At 53.3% G+C, this 20335-nt stretch overlaps 1 protein-coding gene and 1 long non-coding RNA gene across 2 annotated transcripts; both read right to left on the bottom strand.

Annotated features, from left to right (window-relative positions):
• Positions 1 to 584: 584 nt before the first annotated feature.
• Positions 585 to 16115, bottom strand: LOC133391851 (uncharacterized). Its single transcript, XR_009765306.1, has 2 exons — positions 15559 to 16115; positions 585 to 1429 (listed from the first exon to the last, which is right to left on the bottom strand). It is a non-coding gene; the product is annotated as an uncharacterized LOC133391851 (long non-coding RNA).
• Positions 12492 to 15303, bottom strand: LOC133391844 (trichohyalin-like). Its single transcript, XM_061648304.1, has one exon. The coding sequence runs from the start codon at positions 14223 to 14225 to the stop codon at positions 12495 to 12497; it is 1731 nt and encodes a 576-aa protein (XP_061504288.1). The 5' UTR covers positions 14226 to 15303; the 3' UTR covers positions 12492 to 12494.
• Positions 16116 to 20335: the final 4220 nt, after the last annotated feature.

Here is a 20335-nt window from a genome sequence, read left to right on the forward strand (position 1 = left end):
TCACCGGATGCAGTTAACGGGTTCGCCGCTATGCGATGCGTGCGAGGAACCTGAGGACGCCGAACACACGATATTCCATTGTGTACGTCATCGTGAACTGATCATCAGACTTCAGCATCAAGTCGACGAGGAGTTAACGCCGGAGAACATCATCGAAGTTATGTCTGCTAACAGATTTAACTGGAGCATGGTTCATCAAGCAGTACGGACGATTATGATTCGGCAACAACATCGAAGACACGTCATCGAACGAGGCGAACGACGTGCTCTGCTCGCCAACATCCAGTTGGCCTTGCAGAGCAGCGACAGTGACGACGAGTAACGACAAGGATTCATCGTAGTTCATCGTAGCTTCATCGCCGAGGGCTAGACAGTGGCTAATAACCACTGTTGGAAGCCATTCGTTGCCTGGGATGATGGACATCCACCGCCCGAGTGACGTCGATACCCTAACGGGTGATCCACTCGGGGCCGGTTGAAGGCACGGAGGGGTTTTAGTGAGTAAGAATCTCACACTACCGGGGTTGATCACCCAGGTGTCTTATGGAAGATTTCCCCTTCGATACCAAAAAAAAAAAAAAAAAAAGGTAGCCAAATGCCTCGTCATCTAATTAGTGACGCGCATGAATGGATTAACGAGATTCCCTCTGTCCCTATCTACTATCTAGCGAAACCACAGCCAAGGGAACGGGCTTGGATGCACTAGCGGGGAAAGAAGACCCTGTTGAGCTTGACTCTAGTCTGGCATTGTAAGGCGATATAGGAGATGCAGCATAGGTGGGAGGGCTTCCTCGTGGAGCTCGCCTCTGAGATACCACCACTCTTACTGTTGCCTTACTTACATGATTGGGTGGAACAAGCGCGGGCCCCAGGTCCGGATCGTGCGCGCACCTCCTCCGGGGGGCTGTGGCGGCGGTTCGCCTGCACGCGCCCAATGCGCCGTGTTTCTCGCTCAGCGTCCAGTGTGTCGCTGGGTGGTGCCGCCGGGGAGACTGCATCGTAGCATCGTCGTGTGTAGCGTGTTACCCGCTTGTCCGACCGTGAGCCGTGGCCCGCAAGGGTACAAGCTTGCGTACGTCGGTACATTCGTGGTGCACTGCTTCTGCGCGGTCGATCGTTTATGATGTCACGTTTGCCCCCGGTTCCGCGCGCCGCCCGGCTCGAAGACTCCTGGACAGGTCCTTTCGGTCCACGTCATGGACAGTGCCAGGTGCGGAGTTTGACTGGGGCGGTACATCTCCAAAACGATAACGGAGGTGTCCAAAGGTCAGCTCAGTGTGGACAGAAACCACACGCTGAGCATAAGGACAAAAGCTGGCTTGATCCCAACGTTCAGTACACTTCGGGACAGCGAAAGCTTGGCCTTACGATCCTTTTGGTTATAACGAGTTTTTAGCAAGAGGTGTCAGAAAAGTTACCACAGGGATAACTGGCTTTTTTTTTTAATTCGAGTGGATTTTTATTGATCGTATGTTACATCGAAAAGAAAACCCAGCCCTCTCATAATCCGCCCCTTATGCCCTTCGAAGGGATTTAAGGGTGGACGTGTTGCTCATAGGGAGCCTAACTTTTTAGCCGTGCGTTCGCACCTTTCCATTTATTTTAGTTGAAGTTCTATTTTCCAAACTGTTCTTCTGAATTCATTCCCTTCAGGGGAGCCCTATATCTGTACCGAAGCACCTTTCTTTTTTTTACGCTTTCGTTGTTCTTTTTACTAAAGTTAGCTTTAGCGTGCCGATCTTTCGGCTTCGGCTGCTGCTGCCTGCTGGGCAGCATCAAGTCCGCCTCGCTCGACGTCATCGGGTTCATCGTCACTTTCGCTCGACCAGGCATCATGGCCGAACAGCGCTCGTAGCATTTGGATTCCACCGTTCCGAATCATTCGTTGTCTTTCCCGCCAGCGGGCCACTCTCCGTCGCCCATCTTCGAGGCGAGCGGCCTCCCTGGGTGTTGATGGTGGAGCTGGTGGGGTAGGTTGACTTTTCCTATTACGCTGGCGGTAGGCACGATTTGCCTCGTTGTGGAGCTGCCGCCGTTCTTCAGTGCGGCGTTTGTCTTCCTCTCGCTGTAGCTGCTGTTGTATTTCAGCTTCCTCACGATTGGAAGCAGCCCGCTGTTCTCGTTCCGTGTCCCAGTCACGCTGCAGCGTTGTTGTTATTCGACGTGCTGCCTCGCAGAAGCTGCTCCAGTTGTCTTGGCTGCTCAGGAGGAAGTCCTGAAGACTGTCCGGCGTGACAGGATTCGGCCCCGGTTCACCAAAGTACTCCATCCTCACTCGAGCAAACCTGGGGCATTCGAAGATGGCGTGATGGGCATTTTCCGGAACACCCGCACAGCTGCGACAGTCAGGGGATTCCGTAAAGCCGTTGATGGCCAGGTACTCTCGGAAGAACCCATGTCCAGAGAGCACCTGGGCCAAGTGGAAGGTCATCTCCCCGTGTCTCCGGCCTTGCCAAGCGCTGATGTCGCGGATTATCCGATGCGTCCACCGGGTGTATCTGGACGTGTCGGCCTCGGCGTCCCATTGGCTCTGCCACATCGTGATGGTGCGCTGCCTCTCCTCCAACCGGATGGCTGCCTTCGTTATCGACCGACCCGGATCATTAACACGCTCGAACACTCGCGCATCCTCCTCTATCAAGAGACAGATGGGGGTCAGCCCGGCGAGGAGGGTGGCGGTCTCATACCTTACGGTACGGAAGGTGCGTGCCACCCTCCGTGCTGAGACTCGCTGAACCCTCTCCAAAAGTCGACGACACTCTCTCTTCGTCACCTCGCCATGCCAGATGGGCGCAGCATATCGGATGACCGACTCTGCGACCGAGGCCAACAGTCGCGCTTTGCTGGTCTTTGGTCCACTGTGGTTGCGCAAGAGGCGGGTAACGGCATCTGCTATCTTCCTTGCCCGAGTGGTTACCTCTCGGACATGGGGCAGCCACGATAGGTGATCGTGAAGGGTCACCCCAAGGTAACGCATCGTGCGGGAAGATGTCACCTCCACGTCCCCTACTCTTATGGCGACCTGCGTAGGGTTCTTCGTGCTGGAGATAAGCACGCACTCTGTCTTTTCCGGCGCAATCTGGAGATGATGTTGAGCCATCCAGTGAGAGACACTGGCGACCGCCTCCTCGGCTGCAGCCTTCACTGCATTTACGTCGATGCCCGGAATCAGCAGCACCAAGTCGTCAGCATACGCCACCATCTCGCAGTCCTGCGGAAGGGCGACGTCCAGAACTCCATCGTACATGGTGTTCCACAGGGTGGGGCCGAGAATCGAACCCTGTGGAACACCAGCCGTGATGGACCGAGTTACTGGGCCGTCGGATGTCTCGAAGACCAACTCTCGGTTCTCGAAGTAGCTCCTCACGATTCTTTGCAGACCAGCAGGTACTCCTTTCATCTGCAGTGCAGTGGCGATGGCCTGCCAGCTGGCCGTATTGAAGGCATTCTTGACATCCATTGACACGACCTGTTATCCCGCCCGTTCGTGCGGCGGAATCTCATCGCGCGCTGACCAGCCTCGATCACTGTTCGAATGGCACCAATTGTAGATCGCCCCCTCCGGAAGCCATGCTGCCTGTCTGACAGCCTCGCCGCAGCAGGATCTTCCAGGTGGTTGTGAAGTCTGTTTAGAATGAGCTTCTCCAGCACTTTCCCTAAGGCATCCAGCATGCACAAAGGTCGGTATGACCCGCTGCTACCCGGTGGTTTCCCCGGCTTGGGGAGCAGTCCCAACCGCTGTCGTTTCTATGGTGCTGGAAATGTAGCCGTTTCCAGATAGCTTTGGTACAACGCCTGGAAAACGTCCGTGTACGCAAGGATTGCAGCCTTGACAGCGGCGTTCGGAATTCCGTCAAGGCCCGGCGCTTTTTTGTTCGGCATGGTGCTAGCTATCAGACGGAGTTCCGGGATCGTGACTTGGGTCCATAGAGTCTGCTGGTCTGCAGGCTGTTCCTGTTCTTCCTCGGAACTGATGCTGGGCCAGTTGAAGGGCGGATGTTGCGGGAAAAGCTCTGTAACGATGCTTTCAAGCCTCGCTCTCTCCGTCTCGGGTGGGGCCCTTCCACCGCGAAGACGGGAGAGGACTACTAAGTACCCGGCTCCGAAAACGTTTTCCTCCGCAGCATCGATCAATTCCTGGAAGGCGGCCTTTTTGCTGGCACGTATAGCTCTATCCAGCTCAGCTTTAGCTGTTCGGTATTGGGCTGCAGCCAGACTTCGGTTCTGGAGATCACTTGTCTGCTGCATGCGATCTCTCGTCTGCTCGCAGTTCTGCCTAAGCAGAGCAATCAGTGGCGTCCACCAGTAAACGTCCCGATGAGGGTCGGGGAAAGACGACGTCATCCTTTGCATGGTTTTCTCGCAGGCCGATATCATTGCCGAGATCATTCCCTGGTGATTGACTGCCTTCTCTCGGAATCCCTCGCCATGGAACGTGGCCAGGAAATTCTCTTTCGAGAACTGTTTCGTCTTAAATCGCGTGCCTGCATGTTGAAAACGCTCTCGCTGGCCCCGTTGACGTGACTGTCCTTGGTTACGCTGCTGGTCTGCTGACGCTGGGCCTACCGAATAGGTGATATACCTATGGTCAGATCGCGTGTCCGTGTTTCTTACCAACCAAGTGCTCGGCTGAGCTATGGACGAGCTGGCGAAGGTCACGTCGACAACGCTGGCAGTCGCCACACCGTTTCCAACAAAGGTTGCCACATTCCCTCGATTCATCAGCAGCAGGCCCAATTGCTGGGACGCCTCGAGCAGTACTTCCCCACGCTCATTGCTGCGTCGGCTTCCCCACTCCTCATGCCAAGCGTTAAAGTCTCCGGCAACTACTACCTGAGGGTGGGATTGGGCTTCCAATTCAATTGCTTCAACGTATTCCGCGAATCCTTCCCGCGACAGGCTGGGTGGCGCGTAGCAGCTTAGGAAGGTGATGCCACCCACCTTGGCAGCTATAAGGCCTGGGACATCACTGCTCCATTGTCCTTGTAGAGGGTATCGTCCTGTGGCCACGACTGCCACCTTTTTGGAGGCATCAACTGCCCATCTTGGGTTGTTCTCGGGTGGTCGATACGTGTGGGAAAGAACCAGCACGTCCACTTCCATTTGTCGGGCGGTTTGCAGGACAAGATCTTGAGCGATCCTGCCTCCACCCAGGTTCACTTGGAGGACTTTTAGCTGCGTCATTGGATGGCCGACCGATCGCATGTCCGGTCCCCGATAACATGGGGGCCATCGCATTTGCCGCAGCGTATTTCTTCCATGCATGTACCAGCCTTGTGACCTTCCTGTCCGCAACGGATGCAAACATTTTGTCGGTCTACAGGTGACCGACAATCGCGGGCGTTGTGGCCGTGCTCAAGGCATCGGTAGCAGCGAAGATGCTCTTTGGGTGTTGGAGGAGCCATCTTCACTCGGGAAATGCAGAAGCCCAAGCGAAGCTTCGTGCCATCCAGCGCTTTGGCGGCCTTGGCTGGCAGACGGACGCGTGCCCGCTGGGTGCCATCCGGCATTGTCCTAATGCTCGTTGAGACGATGCCTGCCCCACCCTCGATCTTGTTTTCAAGGAGAGCTGTAAGCTCTTCCTCCTTGGCTAGGGGGTCGATGTCGTTTACTACCAAGGCCGCCATTTCCGTCACGTGTCGACAAGTTCCAGCCTCGCCGATGATCGTTCGGATCTGCTGGAGAATTAAGGTCGCGTTTGCGGATCTAGCAAGCGTCAGTCGTAGCAACGCCTTATCTGTGCGCCGGCCCATGATGATGAAATCCTTTAACTCCTTATGTGTGCCATTATCGTCAACGGCTTTACGGATTTTCAAAGAGACGCTCTCGAAAGTCTCGTTCTGACCAGGAGAGATCTCTATCAGTTCGGGCTTAGGACGCTTACGTTTCTGCTGCTGCTGTTGATGCTGCTCCTGCTGCTGTTGCGACAAGCCTGCGACCACATATCGCTGTGGCTGTCGTTGCTGCTGCTGCTGCTGTAGCTGCTGCCTCATTTGCGGCGGCTGATACCGCCGAGTCTGCTGTTGTTGTTGCTGCGGTTGGTTAGACTGCTGCTGCTGCTGTGTATTTTGACGGCGGCGCACTACCGTCGTCCATAATTCTTGCTGCTCCTGCTGCTGTTGCTGTTGCCGCTGCTGCTGCTGCTGCTGCTGCTGCTGACGTTGGTGCTGCTGCTGCTGATGCTGCTGCTGCTGCTGCTGCTGCTGCTGTTGCTGCTGCTGCTGCTGCTGCTGCTGCCATTCACGCTGCTGGTGCTGCTGCTGCTGCTGCTGCTGCTGCTGCTGCTGCTGCTGCTGCTGCTGCTGCTGCTGCTGCTGCTGTTCCCGCTGCTGATGCTGTTGCTGCTGCTGCCGCTGCTCCTGCTGCTGTGGCCCTTGGCGACCGCGACGGTTGCGAGAGCTGTGGGCTCCCTGGGCTGTCATCGAAGTACTCGTCCCGAGCTCCCTTGGGGATGGGCATCACCGCCCAGCCCCGACATGTTGGTTTCAACGTTGCGCGCACCTACTTGAGGGTTTGTTGGCAGCCCGACGCACTATGCCTAACGCCCGCACTCTCGCCAACGAGGCGTCAGTAACCGACCCCCGGTTTTAGGTTCGTCAGGAAAACCGATGGAGAACGGATTTTTGAAATTTAGAAAAAAATTCAAAAATTGAAATATTTCAAAAGTGAAATATTTCACCCTCCCTGAAAGATTTCAGGGCCGCTTTCACAAACGCGCACCTACTTGAGGGTTTGATGGCAGCCCGACGCACTCTGCCTGACGCCCGTACAGATGGAAGATTTTTTTTTTTGAAAAATTTCAGAATGTGAAATATTTCCAAAGTGAAATATTTCACCCTGCCCTGAAAGATTTCGATACCGCTTCCACAGGCAACACTTTCCCGTCGAAGTAGCTTGGCGGGTGCCGAAGTTATGCCACTTTGAAATTCCTCTGCTTAGCTGTCAAACTGATGTCACCGCCGTCCGTGGTCCGATCTTGGCGTTCGACCCTTCGTTAGAAAGGTCTAGGACCCCTCCACCTGTTCCGCTGGGTCGACAGGCCGTCCGTCAGCCCGTTTGGCAGCTGTCACACGGATTGGCTATCCTGTGTCACGGGAGGACTCTGGTGACACTTTTGACGTCAGCTGTCACTGTTGACACTAGCTGTTGCTTTGACATCAAATGTCACCTTTTTCCGACCGCTGTCACTGAACTATGGTTACTCGTGTAACGGCACCTTAACGATCGGTCTGTCCGGGCTGTCAGGCCGTTTGACAACCGATGACTAATTCAGGGGCCGTCAGGGGCCGTACAGTCAACCCACCCAATTTCACCTGGAACCGAATTTTCGTGAATTTGTGCACCTTTTTTCGTACTCAGATGCACTGTTTACACTAAAATAGTGCAACTCAGGCACATTTTGGGAACTTTTTCGAATTTCTTCTTTTGCACCACGTCGCACAAACACGCGGTGAGCATTCGCAATAGGCCGATGTCACAAAAATTTTCCGCACATTGATGGTCACCTAAACTATGGTTACTCGTGTAACGGCACCTTAACGATCGGTCCGTCAGGGGCCGTACAGTCAACCCACCCAATTTCACCTGGTACCGAAGTTTCGTAAATTTGTTCACCGAATAATATTAAATATTATTTCACTTTTTTCGGTCACAAACGGCCGATTTTCGATCGGTTTTTACTGGATGAACGTTCTTTGGCCACCCGATGGCCTTAAAAACCACACCCGGCGAGAATCTGGGCAAATTATATCGCTGAAAACAGAGATCCGGCGATACCTTGGCCCAGTATGGGCTGGATGACGCAAAACTTTTTTTTTTCAAAATTTTGTGGTTTTTTCATGCGCGGATCACTTCTTAACACCTTTTTTCGTGCTCAGATACACTGTTTACACTAAAATAGTGCAACTCAGGCACATTTTGGGCACTTTTTTAGAATTTCTGCTTTTGCACCACGTCGCACAAGCACACGGTGAGCATTCGCAATTGGCAGATGTCACAAAAAATTTTCCGCACGTCGATGGTCACCTAAACTATGGTTACTCGAGTAACGGCACCTTAACAATCGGTCCGTCAGGGGCCGTACAGTCAACCCACCCAATTTCACCTGGTACCGAAGTTTCGTAAATTTGTTCACCGAATAATATTAAATATTATTTCACTTTTTTCGGTCACAAACGGCCGATTTTCGATCGGTTTTTACTGGATGAACGTTCTTTGGCCACCCGATGGCCTTAAAAACCACACCCGGCGAGAATCTGGGCAAATTATATCGCTGAAAACAGAGATCCGGCGATACCTTGGCCCAGTATGGGCTGGATGACGCAAAACTTTTTTTTTTCAAAATTTTGTGGTTTTTTCATGCGCGGATCACTTCTTAACACCTTTTTTCGAGCTCAGATGCACTGTTTACACTAAAATCGTGCAATTCTGGCACTTTTTGGGCACTTTTTTCGATTTTCTGCATTTACACCATGTCACACAAACACATGGTGGGGGGTTCATAGGTAACAAACACAAATGCACGATTTTTGTTGAATTTTCGCCTTAAAATCACTTGAAAACGCTCTTAAAGGGTAAATCAGATGCCCTGAGCACGTTTTTCACACTATTAAAGTCGATTTACGACGATTTTGCACTGTTTTTAAGTCCTTTTTTCGGAGCCCAAACACAACGTGTCGGTACAGTACGACCTTACGTTTGACACTACTACAGGGATAACTGGCTTTTTTTTTTTTCAAAACGGGTTTTATTTATTACAAATTTCAACCCTCCCTCACCCCTACATTTATGCCCGCAAGGGCGTACCCTGAAGGGGGTTTCTAGGCATCTATGCCTAATCTACTGCCGTGCAAAACGCACCTTCCGTGTTTTATTTTTCAATTTAAATTAAAAGCAAAATAATCCGTTTATTTCCCTCCAAAAGGGCACTTTTTCTCGCTTTTAGCGTCGCTGAATGTGCGCGTGCGTGAATGCCTAGCGGGAGGCAACTTCCGCCTCGACCGCTGCGGCTTCTTCTGCAGCACTCAAGCCACCGTCCGTGGCTTCGTTTCCTCGTTCATGTGCGCGGTTGCGCATTCTAGACGGTCCGGCTGCGTTATCCGCGCTTCCTCGGCCGTCTGAATCGTAGTCGCTGCTGCTTGATGACGATGATGATGCAGGACTCTGCTCCCCATACAGGCGTCTCGCGTCCTGTATCGCTTGACGCCTTCTCGCTCGGAACCGCGCTTGCCGCTGCCGAAGATCTGCACGGCGTGCCGCAGTTCTGGGCGATGGTGGTGGAGTTGGGGGACGTCCTGCTCGCTGCAACTCTCGTTGCCGTGCCCTGGCTGCTCAGCGGCTCGCGTTTCGCCGGTCGTTCCGTGCTCGACGGATTTCTGCTCGCCGTGCCTCCAGATCGGCAACTTCTTCGACGTGCTGCTCGTTGCCATGGGCTGCTAGGGCTGCTCTCTCGTCGTCCCAGGCTTGCTGAAGTTGAGCCGTTATCCGCTTAGCAGCTTCACAGATACGGCTCCAGCTCTCGGCATCGCGCAACAGGTGCTGCTGGAGGTTTTCCGGACGGACCGGGTCCGTACTTCCCTCGCCGAGTAGCTGCTGACGAACTTCAGCAAACCTCGGGCACTCGAACATCGCGTGCTCCGCGGTCTCAGGGACGCCGCTGCACCGCTGACAGTCAGGGGACGATGTGAAGCCATTGCGACACAGATAGTCCCGGAAGAAGCCATGTCCCGAGAGTACCTGGCACAGATGGAACGACACATCTCCGTGCTTCCTTGACTGCCAGCTGACGATGTTGGGTAGCACACGGTGCGCCCAACGCGTGTGCCGGCTGGTGTCGGCTTCCGCATCCCACTGTTGCTGCCATTGTTCGATCGTGGCCTGTCGCTCCTGCTTTCGGATGTTCGCCCTCGTGTCAGTGCGGTTGACGGCACTTAGTCGCTGGTAAACCCGGGCGTCCTCATCCACCAGCAGGCAGATGGGGGTCAAGCCAGCCAGGAGGGTGGCAGTCTCATACCTTACGGTACGGCATGCTCGTGCCACCCTCAGTGCCATCTTCCGCTGTACACGCTCCAGCAGACGAACAGGCTCACGTTTCTGCAGCTCCATACTCCATACCGGTGCAGCATAACGCATAACGGACTCTGATACCGAAGCTAGCAGCTTCGCTTTCCATGCCCTTGGTCCGCTATGGTTTCGCAGCAGTCTGGATGTGGCGTCGGCGATCTTCCCAGCCCTCTCGGTGACCTCCTTGACGTGCGGCAGCCAAGACAACTTGTCCTGGAGGGTCACACCGAGATAGCGGATCGAGCGGGACGAGGTGACGTCCACGTCGCCTACTCGGACGATAATCCGCGTTGGGGCTTTGGTGCTGGAGATCACGACCATCTCCGTTTTCGCCGGCGCCAGCTCGAGGTGGTGCCGAGCCATCCACTCCATCACTGAAGTAATCGCCTCTTCCGCAGCAGCTTTCACGTTGTCTGGGGTTGTGCCTGGGACCAGCAGCACCAGGTCGTCGGCATACCCCAGGATCTCCGCATCGGGTGGCAGGGCGATGTCTAACACACCGTCATACATCGTGTTCCACAGAGTGGGGCCTAGAATAGACCCCTGTGGAACCCCTGCCGTGACGGACCGCACTACCGGGCCATCAGAGGTTTCATACACCAGCTCCCGGCCCTGGAAGTAGCTGTGTATGATACGTTGGAGGCCGGCCGGAACTCTTTTCGACTGCAGCGCAGCGGCGATGGCCTGCCAACTGGCCGTGTTAAACGCGTTCCTTACGTCTAGCGCTGCTACTGGGAGGAACCGTTTGTCGCGTCGGTTCGTGCGACCAAACGACATCGCACGCTGGCCGGCCTCAACAGCCCTCCGAATAGCACCGATGGTCGAGCGCCCTCTGCGGAAACCATACTGCCGGTCCGACAGTCGCGGTGAATCTGGATCTTCCAGGAACTCGTGCAGCCTGTTCAGGATCAAGCGCTCAAGCACCTTGCCCAGTGCATCCAACATACACAGGGGCCGGTACGAGCTGCTCACTCCGGGGGGTTTTCCTGGCTTCGGGATGAGTACAAGGCGCTGCCTCTTCCACGCTGCAGGAAACGTGCCGTTAACGAGGCAGTCCTGGTACAACGCTGTGAAAACCCCCGTGTGCTCGAAGATGGGTGCTTTCACCGCCGCATTCGGGATACCGTCGAGTCCCGGGGCCTTTTTATTGGCCATGCGGCGTGCGATGAGTTTGAGCTCATCGTCCGAAATATCTGCTACTGCTCCTGGCCACTCCTCTCCCTCGACGATAGCCGCTTCTGGCCAGACGAGGGGCGGGTGCTGGGGGAAGAGATCGGACACAATGTGTTCGAGCCTGTCCCGCTCCGTCTCGGGTGGCGTCCGTCCACCACGGAGGTGGGACAGAACGACGAGATATCCGGCTCCGAACACATTCTCTTCGGCGATGTCGATCAGCTCCTGGAACGAGTTCCGCTTGCTGGCCTTAATCGCCTTCCCCAGCTCCGCCCTCGCTGTACGATGTTCCGCTGCGGCAATGCTCCGCTCTTGAAGATCGCTGGTCTGCTGCATTCGATCACGGGCGCGTTCGCAGTTCTCTCGCAGCAGCCTGAGCAGCGGCGTCCACCAGAACAGGTCACGATGGGGGTCACTGTGCGACGTTGAAACCCGCTGCATCGTCTTGTCACACGCGGCGAGCATGATCTCGACCATGCGTTCATGACTCACCGCCCGTTCTGAGAACCGCTCGTCCAGCAGCGTCGACAGGAAGGCTCGCTGCGAGAACTGCGTCGCCTTATACCGCCAACCCGCGTGTCGAATGCGCCCCTGCTGTCTCCTCGATGGTGGTGAAGGCTCGTTTGCGACGGGAACTGTGGTGCCAACTGTGTACGTGATGTACCGGTGGTCGGAATACGAGTACTCACCGCACACGTTCCACGTTCCCGGCTGCGCGATGGTTGGTGTCGCAAACGCCACGTCGACTATTCTCGCTGTTGCCGCTCCGTTGCCGTCGAAGGTGCTCGTCGTGCCCTGATTTAGCACAACCAGGTCTAGCTGCTGGATGGCACTGAGCAGCCCCTTCTCGCTGTTACGCTCGCTTCCCCATTCCACATGCCAGGCGTTGAAGTCGCCGGCAATGACGACTTGTGAATGGGAAATCGTTTCGAGCTGTACTGCTTCAATGAAGCGCTCGAACTCGTCGGTGGGCTGACGAGGTGGAGCGTAACAGCTGAGGAAAGTGGTGCCACCAATCTCGGCAGCGACGAGTCCCGGTGTGTTGCTGCACCAGATCCTCTGGAGAGGAAGAGACCCAGTTGCGACGATGGCAACCTTCTTCGAACAGTCGAAGGCCCATCGACCGTTGTTGGCAGGCGGTCGATACAGCTCCGACAGCAGCAGCACGTCCACTTTCTTCTCTCGGGCAGTTTGGAGGGCGATGTCCTGGGTCCTCTCTCCTCTGCCCAAGTTCACCTGCATTACTCGCAGTTGTGGGATCATTGCACGGCCGACCGGGCGCAGTCGGGGTGTCCAATTGTGTGTGGACCACCGCACTTGAGGCACTTTGGCTGAGAAGTGCATACCTTTGCCATGTGCCCCACGACGCTGCAGCGTATGCACATGTTCTGCCGGTAGTCGGGTGAGCGGCAGTCATGGGCCCAATGACCCAGCTCGAGGCAGCGATAGCAGCGCACACGCTCTCGAGGGGTCGGTGGCGTGGCTCTGATTTTGCTGACGCAAAAGCCCAGCTTAATCTTAGTGCCGTCGAGTTCCTTCGCAAACTTCACCGGCAGTCGCACATACGCACGTTGGGTGCCGTCGGCCATCTTATTCATCGTTGTGGACACAATTCCCGCTCCCAACTCGAACTTGCTGTCAAGCAGCGAAGTGAGTTCGTCTTCTCGGGCTAGCGGGTCGACGTCATGAATGACCACTGACGCCATTTCTGTGACATGCTGACACACTCCAGCACTGCCCACGATGGCACGAACCTGCTGCAGCATGTACTGCGCATTCGCCTTGCGGCTGAGCGTGAGACGCAGCAACGCCTTACTGGTGCGGCGGCCCAGGACGACGTGGTCCTTAAGCGGCTTGTACCGCTCGTCAGTCCTGACTGCCGTTTGCACAAGCAGCAGAAGGCTCTCCCAATCCTGACCTTCGTTGGGTGATACCTCGATAAGCTCGGGCTTGGCCGGCTTTCGCTGCTGTGATCGCTGCTGCTGTTGACGCTGTTGCTGCGGTCGCTGTTGCTGCGAACGCTGTTGTTGCTGCTGCTGCTGCTGCTGCAGGTGCTGCTGCTGCTGTGGGTGCTGCTGCTGCTGTCGCTGCTGCCGGAGCTGTGGTGGAACATAGCGCTCACCTTGCTGCTGCTGCGGTTGCTGCTGCTGCTGCTGCTGCTGCGGTTCACGTTGCCGCTGGGACGGGCGGCCTCTTACCACCGTTGTCCAAAGCTGCTGCTGCGGCTGCTGCTGCTGTTGTTGCTGCGGCTGCTGCTGTTGCTGCTGTTGCTGCTGCAATCGTGGAGGAAGCTGCTGCTGCCTCTGTTCGTGTCGAGGCAAACTTTGCTGCTGCTGCTGCTGCTGCTGCTGCTGCTGCTGCTGCTGCTGCTGCTGCTGCTGCTGCGGCTGCTGCTGCTGCTGCTGCTGCTGCTGTTGCTGCTGCTGCTGCTGCCGTTCACGCTCTCGTCGCCTCAGCCGCTGCTGGCGCTTCCGGGCAGTCTCCCGGTTACCGCCTTGCCCCGACGACTGCTGGAGGCTTGCGTTCGCTGCAGTCTGCAGCTCAAGCACCGAACGAGAGCCCGTGAGCAGCAGCTCGTTCTCGCAACGAAGTGCCGCGTTTTCCTCGCGGCAAAGTCGCAGCTCCTCCAGCGCCGTCGTTAGCTGGGCGCCGATGCTTTGAAGCTGTGCCATCAGCAGGGCACAACTTCCCGCGTCGATGGGCCCAGCAGCTACCACGTTGCCCGGGACAGGGGATCCCGTTGGTGTTGGCTGTGCTGCTGCTGGTGGCTCCAAGTCCATGGCCGCCTCCGCTGCCTCACACTCCGACGCGGGTTCCGGCATCGCGATGATGGTGCTATTCAGCTCGTCGTCGTCGCTTGAATAGCACACATCCATCATCGGTGTGGCCGGGCGCTCGATGGGTTGTGGCTGCATCACAACCACCGACACTTTCCTGGGCCGCAGCTGGTACGGCGCACTCACTTGCTGGGGTTGAACCTCGTCACTCATCCCCTGCCTTGTTATTGCTCACAACTGCTTTTCCAGGTTAATCTCGGGGTCGAAATAACCCTGGGGGTCGAAATGACCCCGGGGGTCGGATGACCCAGGGGGGTCGAGTGACCCAGGGGAATCGGGATGACCTTAGAAATGCTGCGCCACCAAGCTGACGCTATGCCGCTCGCTCGCTGCTGTAAGATCCTGCGTCCACGCCAGTTTTCCCACTAAGGTCCTAATTGCAACCCCCTTGGTGGGCGGGGGGGGGGGCGGTGTTGTGTGGGAAACGATACGAGGAGGTGCGTGACTCACGTGGGGAATGGGTCCGCACCAGTCCCGAATTTTCCCGGCACGTTTACCGTCCGAACGGCACTACCCACTTTTTGGACCCTAGTTTTGCTTTTTTGGGAATTTTTTCCGGGAGGGGGGGAGGGTGGGAGAGGGGAAAATAATTTTCCCGTGCTCGCGGGGTCGAACTCTATCACCCTGCAAAATATGGGAATTTTCGGGCGACCTCGACTTTAATCGACCCTTATCGGGCGCCCTACTTTATTTCGATCCCTGGGGGATGGCACGCGAGAAGGGGAGGGGAGGGAAAATAATTTTCCCGTGTTCGTCGATTAACCCTCTACCATCACTGACACTTTCACGAATATTTGACCACTTCGCCCGTGCGACCAACCGTCACTTGGTCGAGTAATTCAAATTTTGTTACAGGGGTAGCGCCTGTCACAAAATTTTTGTTACAGGGGTGTCACCTGTCAAACCCACTTTGTTCTACACTTTATTTCACTTTTTTTCCACGTTTTCCAACCGATTTTCGTTCTGTTTTTCCACTATTAACTTTAAACGTCACTGCGCGCACCTTCCAAAACACATCCGGCACAGATCCAAGCGTTTTTCACTCCGATATAAACGTTCAAAGTTCCCCATACAAATTGTATGGGGATATAAACACCCACTTTAATGCACTTAAAACTTTACAAAACGTCTTGAAAACACTTTTAATCGCTTTAGAAGCGTCAAATTATCCAAAATCGAGTGTTTCTGGCGCCTGAAACACAAATTTTTGCGCACTTTTTTAACACCCGGAAATCTGGTGCTACCGGGGGGGGGGGGGGGGGGGGGCAAATGTACAAACAACAACACGATTTTTCAAATTTGCAAAAATTCACCGAATTTCGATTGGATAACACTATTTTTGAGTAAATTGGGTGCTCTGATCACGATTATGACACTTTCGGAGCGTTCCGCGGTCGTTTTACGCAATTTTTTGCACAACTTTGTCGGAGCGTGTTTACACGTGTGCTTACTGGTCGGCTACACAGGGATTACTCACAGGGATAACTGGCTTGTGGCCGCCAAGCGTTCATAGCGACGTGGCTTTTTGATCCTTCGGAGTCGGCTCTTCCTATCATTGTGAAGCAAAATTCACCAAGCGTAGGATTGTTCACCCTTTCAAGGGAACGTGAGCTGGGTTTAGACCGAAGTGAGACAGGTTAGTTTTACCCTACTGGTGTGTGCTTATAGTCGCTATCTTAACGGAATTCCTGTGCAGTACGAGAGGAACCACAGGTACGGACCACTGGCTCAATACTAGTCCGACCGGACTTTGGTATGACGCTACGTCCGCTGGATTATGCCTGAACGCCTCTAAGGTCGTAGCCAATCCGAGCTGATAGCGCTTCTCAAACCCATTAGGTGTTCGGAAGCTAGCGGGCCTAACAACCCTCTGAGATCCGTTGGAGTCTGCGTCTGCAGCCCGGCGTCTCATCCCGCTATACCTAGGCCGCAACGAGTGGAGTTCGCTGCACGTGTTAGTACCGTAACTGGGAACGCCGTTGGCTTGAGCTCTGCCCAACGTGGATATACCTAGTTTCGACACCTATCAACCGCCCGCAAACGACGGGACTTCAGGCTGGGAGCTGCGAGTTGTAGAGATGCGTTCGCATCGATCCTCTCAGGCGACCCATGCTTGGTGGTTTGTCCGTGTGCCCCTTCCTCGATGTGCGCAAGCTCGTCTTGGTCTGGGGACCACGTCGACACAGGGGATACTTTTGTGAGAGCAAGAGTGTACTTAGTTGAGTGTAGCAAGGGATCGCGTGCCCCTTCCTCGATGGCGCAACGAACCATCTTGGTCTGGGGACCGTGGTGCCGTGCTCTGGTGAAGCTTGGTGCGTGCTCTTTCCTTGTCAGACGAGTGACTTGACTTGGTCTGGAGACCGTTCCTTTACACTAGTGGACAAGAGCTGGCTACTTCCGTGTCAGACGAGTGACTTGACACGATATGGAGCGGAACACGTAACACTAGTGAGCTTGTCGGCGTGCCTCGTTCTCGACTTGATTGTCTTGATTTTAGGACCGTTTTGACCACACCAGTGAGTCATATAAGTACACTCGTAGTAAGCTTTTGTTCACCTTGTCCGGTTTGTGTTGTGCTCGACCTTCTTCACAGATAATGGACTTGGTGAATACTGGTGAAACTTGGTGCGGGCTCCTTCCTTGTCAGACGAGTGACTTGACTTGGTCTGGAGACTGTTCATTTTCATTAGTGGACATGTGTTGTGCTTCTTTCTTGTCACACGTGTGACTTGACAAAGGATGGAGAAGGACACTTAACACTAATGAGCTTGTCGGCGTTCCTCCTCCTTGACTTGAATGTCTTGATGCGAGGAACGTGCCGACCAAACCAGTAAGCTTACACACATGCTCGTGACAAGTTGTATAAGTTGATCCGTTTGGGCCGGTTGCCTTGCACATGATGATGTCGTTGACCATGTTCGGTTAACACGTCGTGTGTCGAGGTGGTCGGCCTTGGTAGTAGGATGTCTTGTGCATGTGACGTGTTGACCTGGTTTGGTCGATGTGTCGTCGTGTACGAGATGACCTACTTACCCGTCAGTTGTCCAAGTTGTATCATGTGTTGACTTAGTTGACGTGTCATGTGCATGGATGATTGGCGTACGGGTCATGTATGGTGCACTTGCTTCAGTTGAAGGGATATACTAGTACAGTTATATTAATTGTTTATTTCACGATCTGGTCTTTTGGCTGGATCGCGAAAAAAACGCTAAGTCCCAAATCTTGAACTCGAGAGGAAAGCGCTGATGACAACCTTTTGGACTGGAGCTCCCTAGAATTCGGCTTTTTCCTTCTCTAAATGGATGCACTGTTGTATGAATTGTTTATTCACGATCTGGTCGTTGGATTGGATCGTGAAAAAAAAAACGCTAAGTCGCAGATCCTGAACTCGACAGGAAAGCGCTGATGGCAAACATTTTGAGTGGAAGTCCCTAGAAAACGGCTTATTCCTTATTGGCATTATGTGGCACGTTTATTGTGGCTAGAACATTAATTATCCCCCAAATGGCACCAACGCTTGGCGAAAGTCTCGAAACACTCCTATCCCGACGCACCAGCAACCGCAACACGATGCAAAATAAATTGCACGAGCTGCTGATACTTGTACCATGCACGGTACACGGTACCAAAATATACCCCTGAAAGTGTGCAATTTGGTGCTATCCTAGGAAATTTGTTTGGGCAAGCCTAGCTACGCGTGTCGCACGTTGCATGGTCGTCGATCAGAGGTATGCAAAAGCACCTATCTAGGGGAATTACTTTACGTTCTAGTAGCAAGTTCGATTTTCCGGTCCAGCACGGCAGTAATCCTGCATGCATACACTCCATGTACCAAAAATGTATCAACCTAGGCGTTGCTCAGTAGCTTTTGGCGGCACATGTAAAAAGTATTCGAGTTCAGATTCTTGGAACTTTGCGTATTGTTCAAAACTAATAACGAAAACTAAATTATAAATGGGTAAAAGGCTAGACGTTTCTCAGTAGCTTTTGGCGCCACATGGAGGAAGTAGTCGAGTTCAAATTTCTGGGACGTAGCGTAGTTTTCAATCATAATAAACCGAATCAAACATAAAAATCATGAAACTTACACCATGTCCCTAGGTTGTGCACAAAACGTAACGATAAAGTGCCGGCCAGGTTAGAGGTGCACCAAAATTGTGTACCGATTAGGGAAAGTACTCTATGTTCCTATGACTTGGATGAAAAGTGTTGATTAACTGCTGGTTAGGATAGACAGTTGCTTATCGTACACATCGCAAACGAACACCCCTTAGTGAGCAGTAGCAGAAGTCGATGGAACAAAGCGAATGCATTACAAACGGGAGGGCAAGCGTCCTTCCCAGGTTTCCCTAGTAAACCTTGTATGGTAAACATACCCAAGCGTGTCCGTAAAAACGCAACGATAGTCACGAACGAGCACATACCTAGGGAAAGTACTCTACGTACTAGGACTTCTGTCCAAGAATGGTGTCCGCGACGGTCGGGCACTGTGACGCAATTACCAAATCCTAGAATCGTACAAGCAGTGTGTACAAACATAAACATTAACGCGTTCGCTCGGGCTGCACCGTCCGTGTTGAACACAAATGTGGGTGATTATATGAGTGGATGGACAAAAACATGCGTGGCGAAGACAGTTTTCTGCACGATGTGCACATAGCTCATTTGGTCGTCCCGGGCGAAAGGAAAACCACAAAAATATCGAGTATCTTTCTAGGTTTCTGTTATAAAAGGGCAGGCCAAAAGGTGACCGGTTGAGATAAGCATTTTAAGCATACAAGCACTTTATTGCAACTTTTGATACAAAAACTAGGTACGTACACGTAGATTGTATCAACATGGACATCCATGATCGCGTACGCCCGGGCTGCGCCCTCCATGTTGTACTTTCCCTGATTGGTACACAATTTTGGTGCAAGTGTACCAACATGGACATCTATGAACGCGTACGCTCGAGATGCACCCTTCGTCTTGTACTTTCCCTGATCGGTACACAGTTTTGGTGCACGGCTATCCCGACCGGCAACTTGTACCAACATCGACATCCATGAACACAAAGTGCGCGGAACAAAAATTGCTCGGTCAGACCTACAAAGTGCTATATCTCGAATACTAAACGTCGTAGTTGGGTGTCGTAGAACAATTTTAAGTTCGTCTAATGATTCTACATCCGATTCTGGCTAGTGGTTTTTCGACCACTTTTCAACATTTTGTGACACCCCGAACCTAGGGGCAGCTCCCTAGCTTTTTTCAAAAATGTGCACCCAACGGGCCAGAGAGCTCGATTAGTCGAAAAATTTTTTTTTGCTAAAATCCCTCAAACCGTGTCAGGAACGAACCCTAGATGATGAAAAGTGCAACCAGAATGTCAATCGACAACATGCCCGGGGGTACAAATTTGCTTTACGCGTCCCTAGGTAGGGTACTTTTTCATACAAACATCAAAGTGTACGGTGCACAAAGTGCGCGGAACAAAAATTGCTCGGTCAGACCTAGGACGGGCCATATCTCGAATACTAAACGTCGCAGATGGGTGTCGTAGAACAATTTTAAGTTCGTCTAATGATTCTACATCCGATTCTGGATAGTGGTTTTTCGACCACTTTTCAACATTTTGTTACACCCCGAACCTAGGGGCAGCTCCCTAGCTTTTTTCAAAAATGTGCACCGAACGGGCCAGAGAGCTCGAGTAGTCGAAAATTTTTTTTTTGCTAAAACCCCTCAAAACGTGTAGAAAACTGATTTTAGATGATAAAAAGTGAAACCAGAACGTCAAACGACAACTTTGTTGGGGTTACCCTTTTTACTCTACGGGCCACTAGCTTAGGCGCGCCAACAGCGCTTTCCTCTCGGGTTCCCATTTTTTGCCCTCCTGGGATTATGATCATTTACTCATTGCCTACTATAGGGAAGGTACCTTGCTCCGAGGTCAAAAATGAAGATTTCACCAAATCGTAGTTTTAACCTCTATTTAGTCGTAGGAGCATGGTTTGCAGTGTCCGTGGGTCATATAAGCCCCCGTTTGGGTCATACGTCCCCTCCCCGATGAAAATCGTCATATGACTATAGGCCGAACTTATGAAGCAAAAGTGGTGTCTGGTGGGTTCTGCCGATGATCTTAACCTATGATTTTGAGTTTCCACCCTTTCAAAACGTTTCCTGTAGCAGTACATCACGGATCTACGGACCCAAAGACCTCGTTGCGATGGTTTTAAGCATAAAAGTTGTAACAGCTAAGGGTTTTTAATACGCGTATATTAAAT

The sequence above is a fragment of the Anopheles gambiae genome, chromosome X (assembly GCF_943734735.2).
Source record: "Anopheles gambiae chromosome X, idAnoGambNW_F1_1, whole genome shotgun sequence".
NCBI lineage: Eukaryota > Metazoa > Arthropoda > Insecta > Diptera > Culicidae > Anopheles > Anopheles gambiae.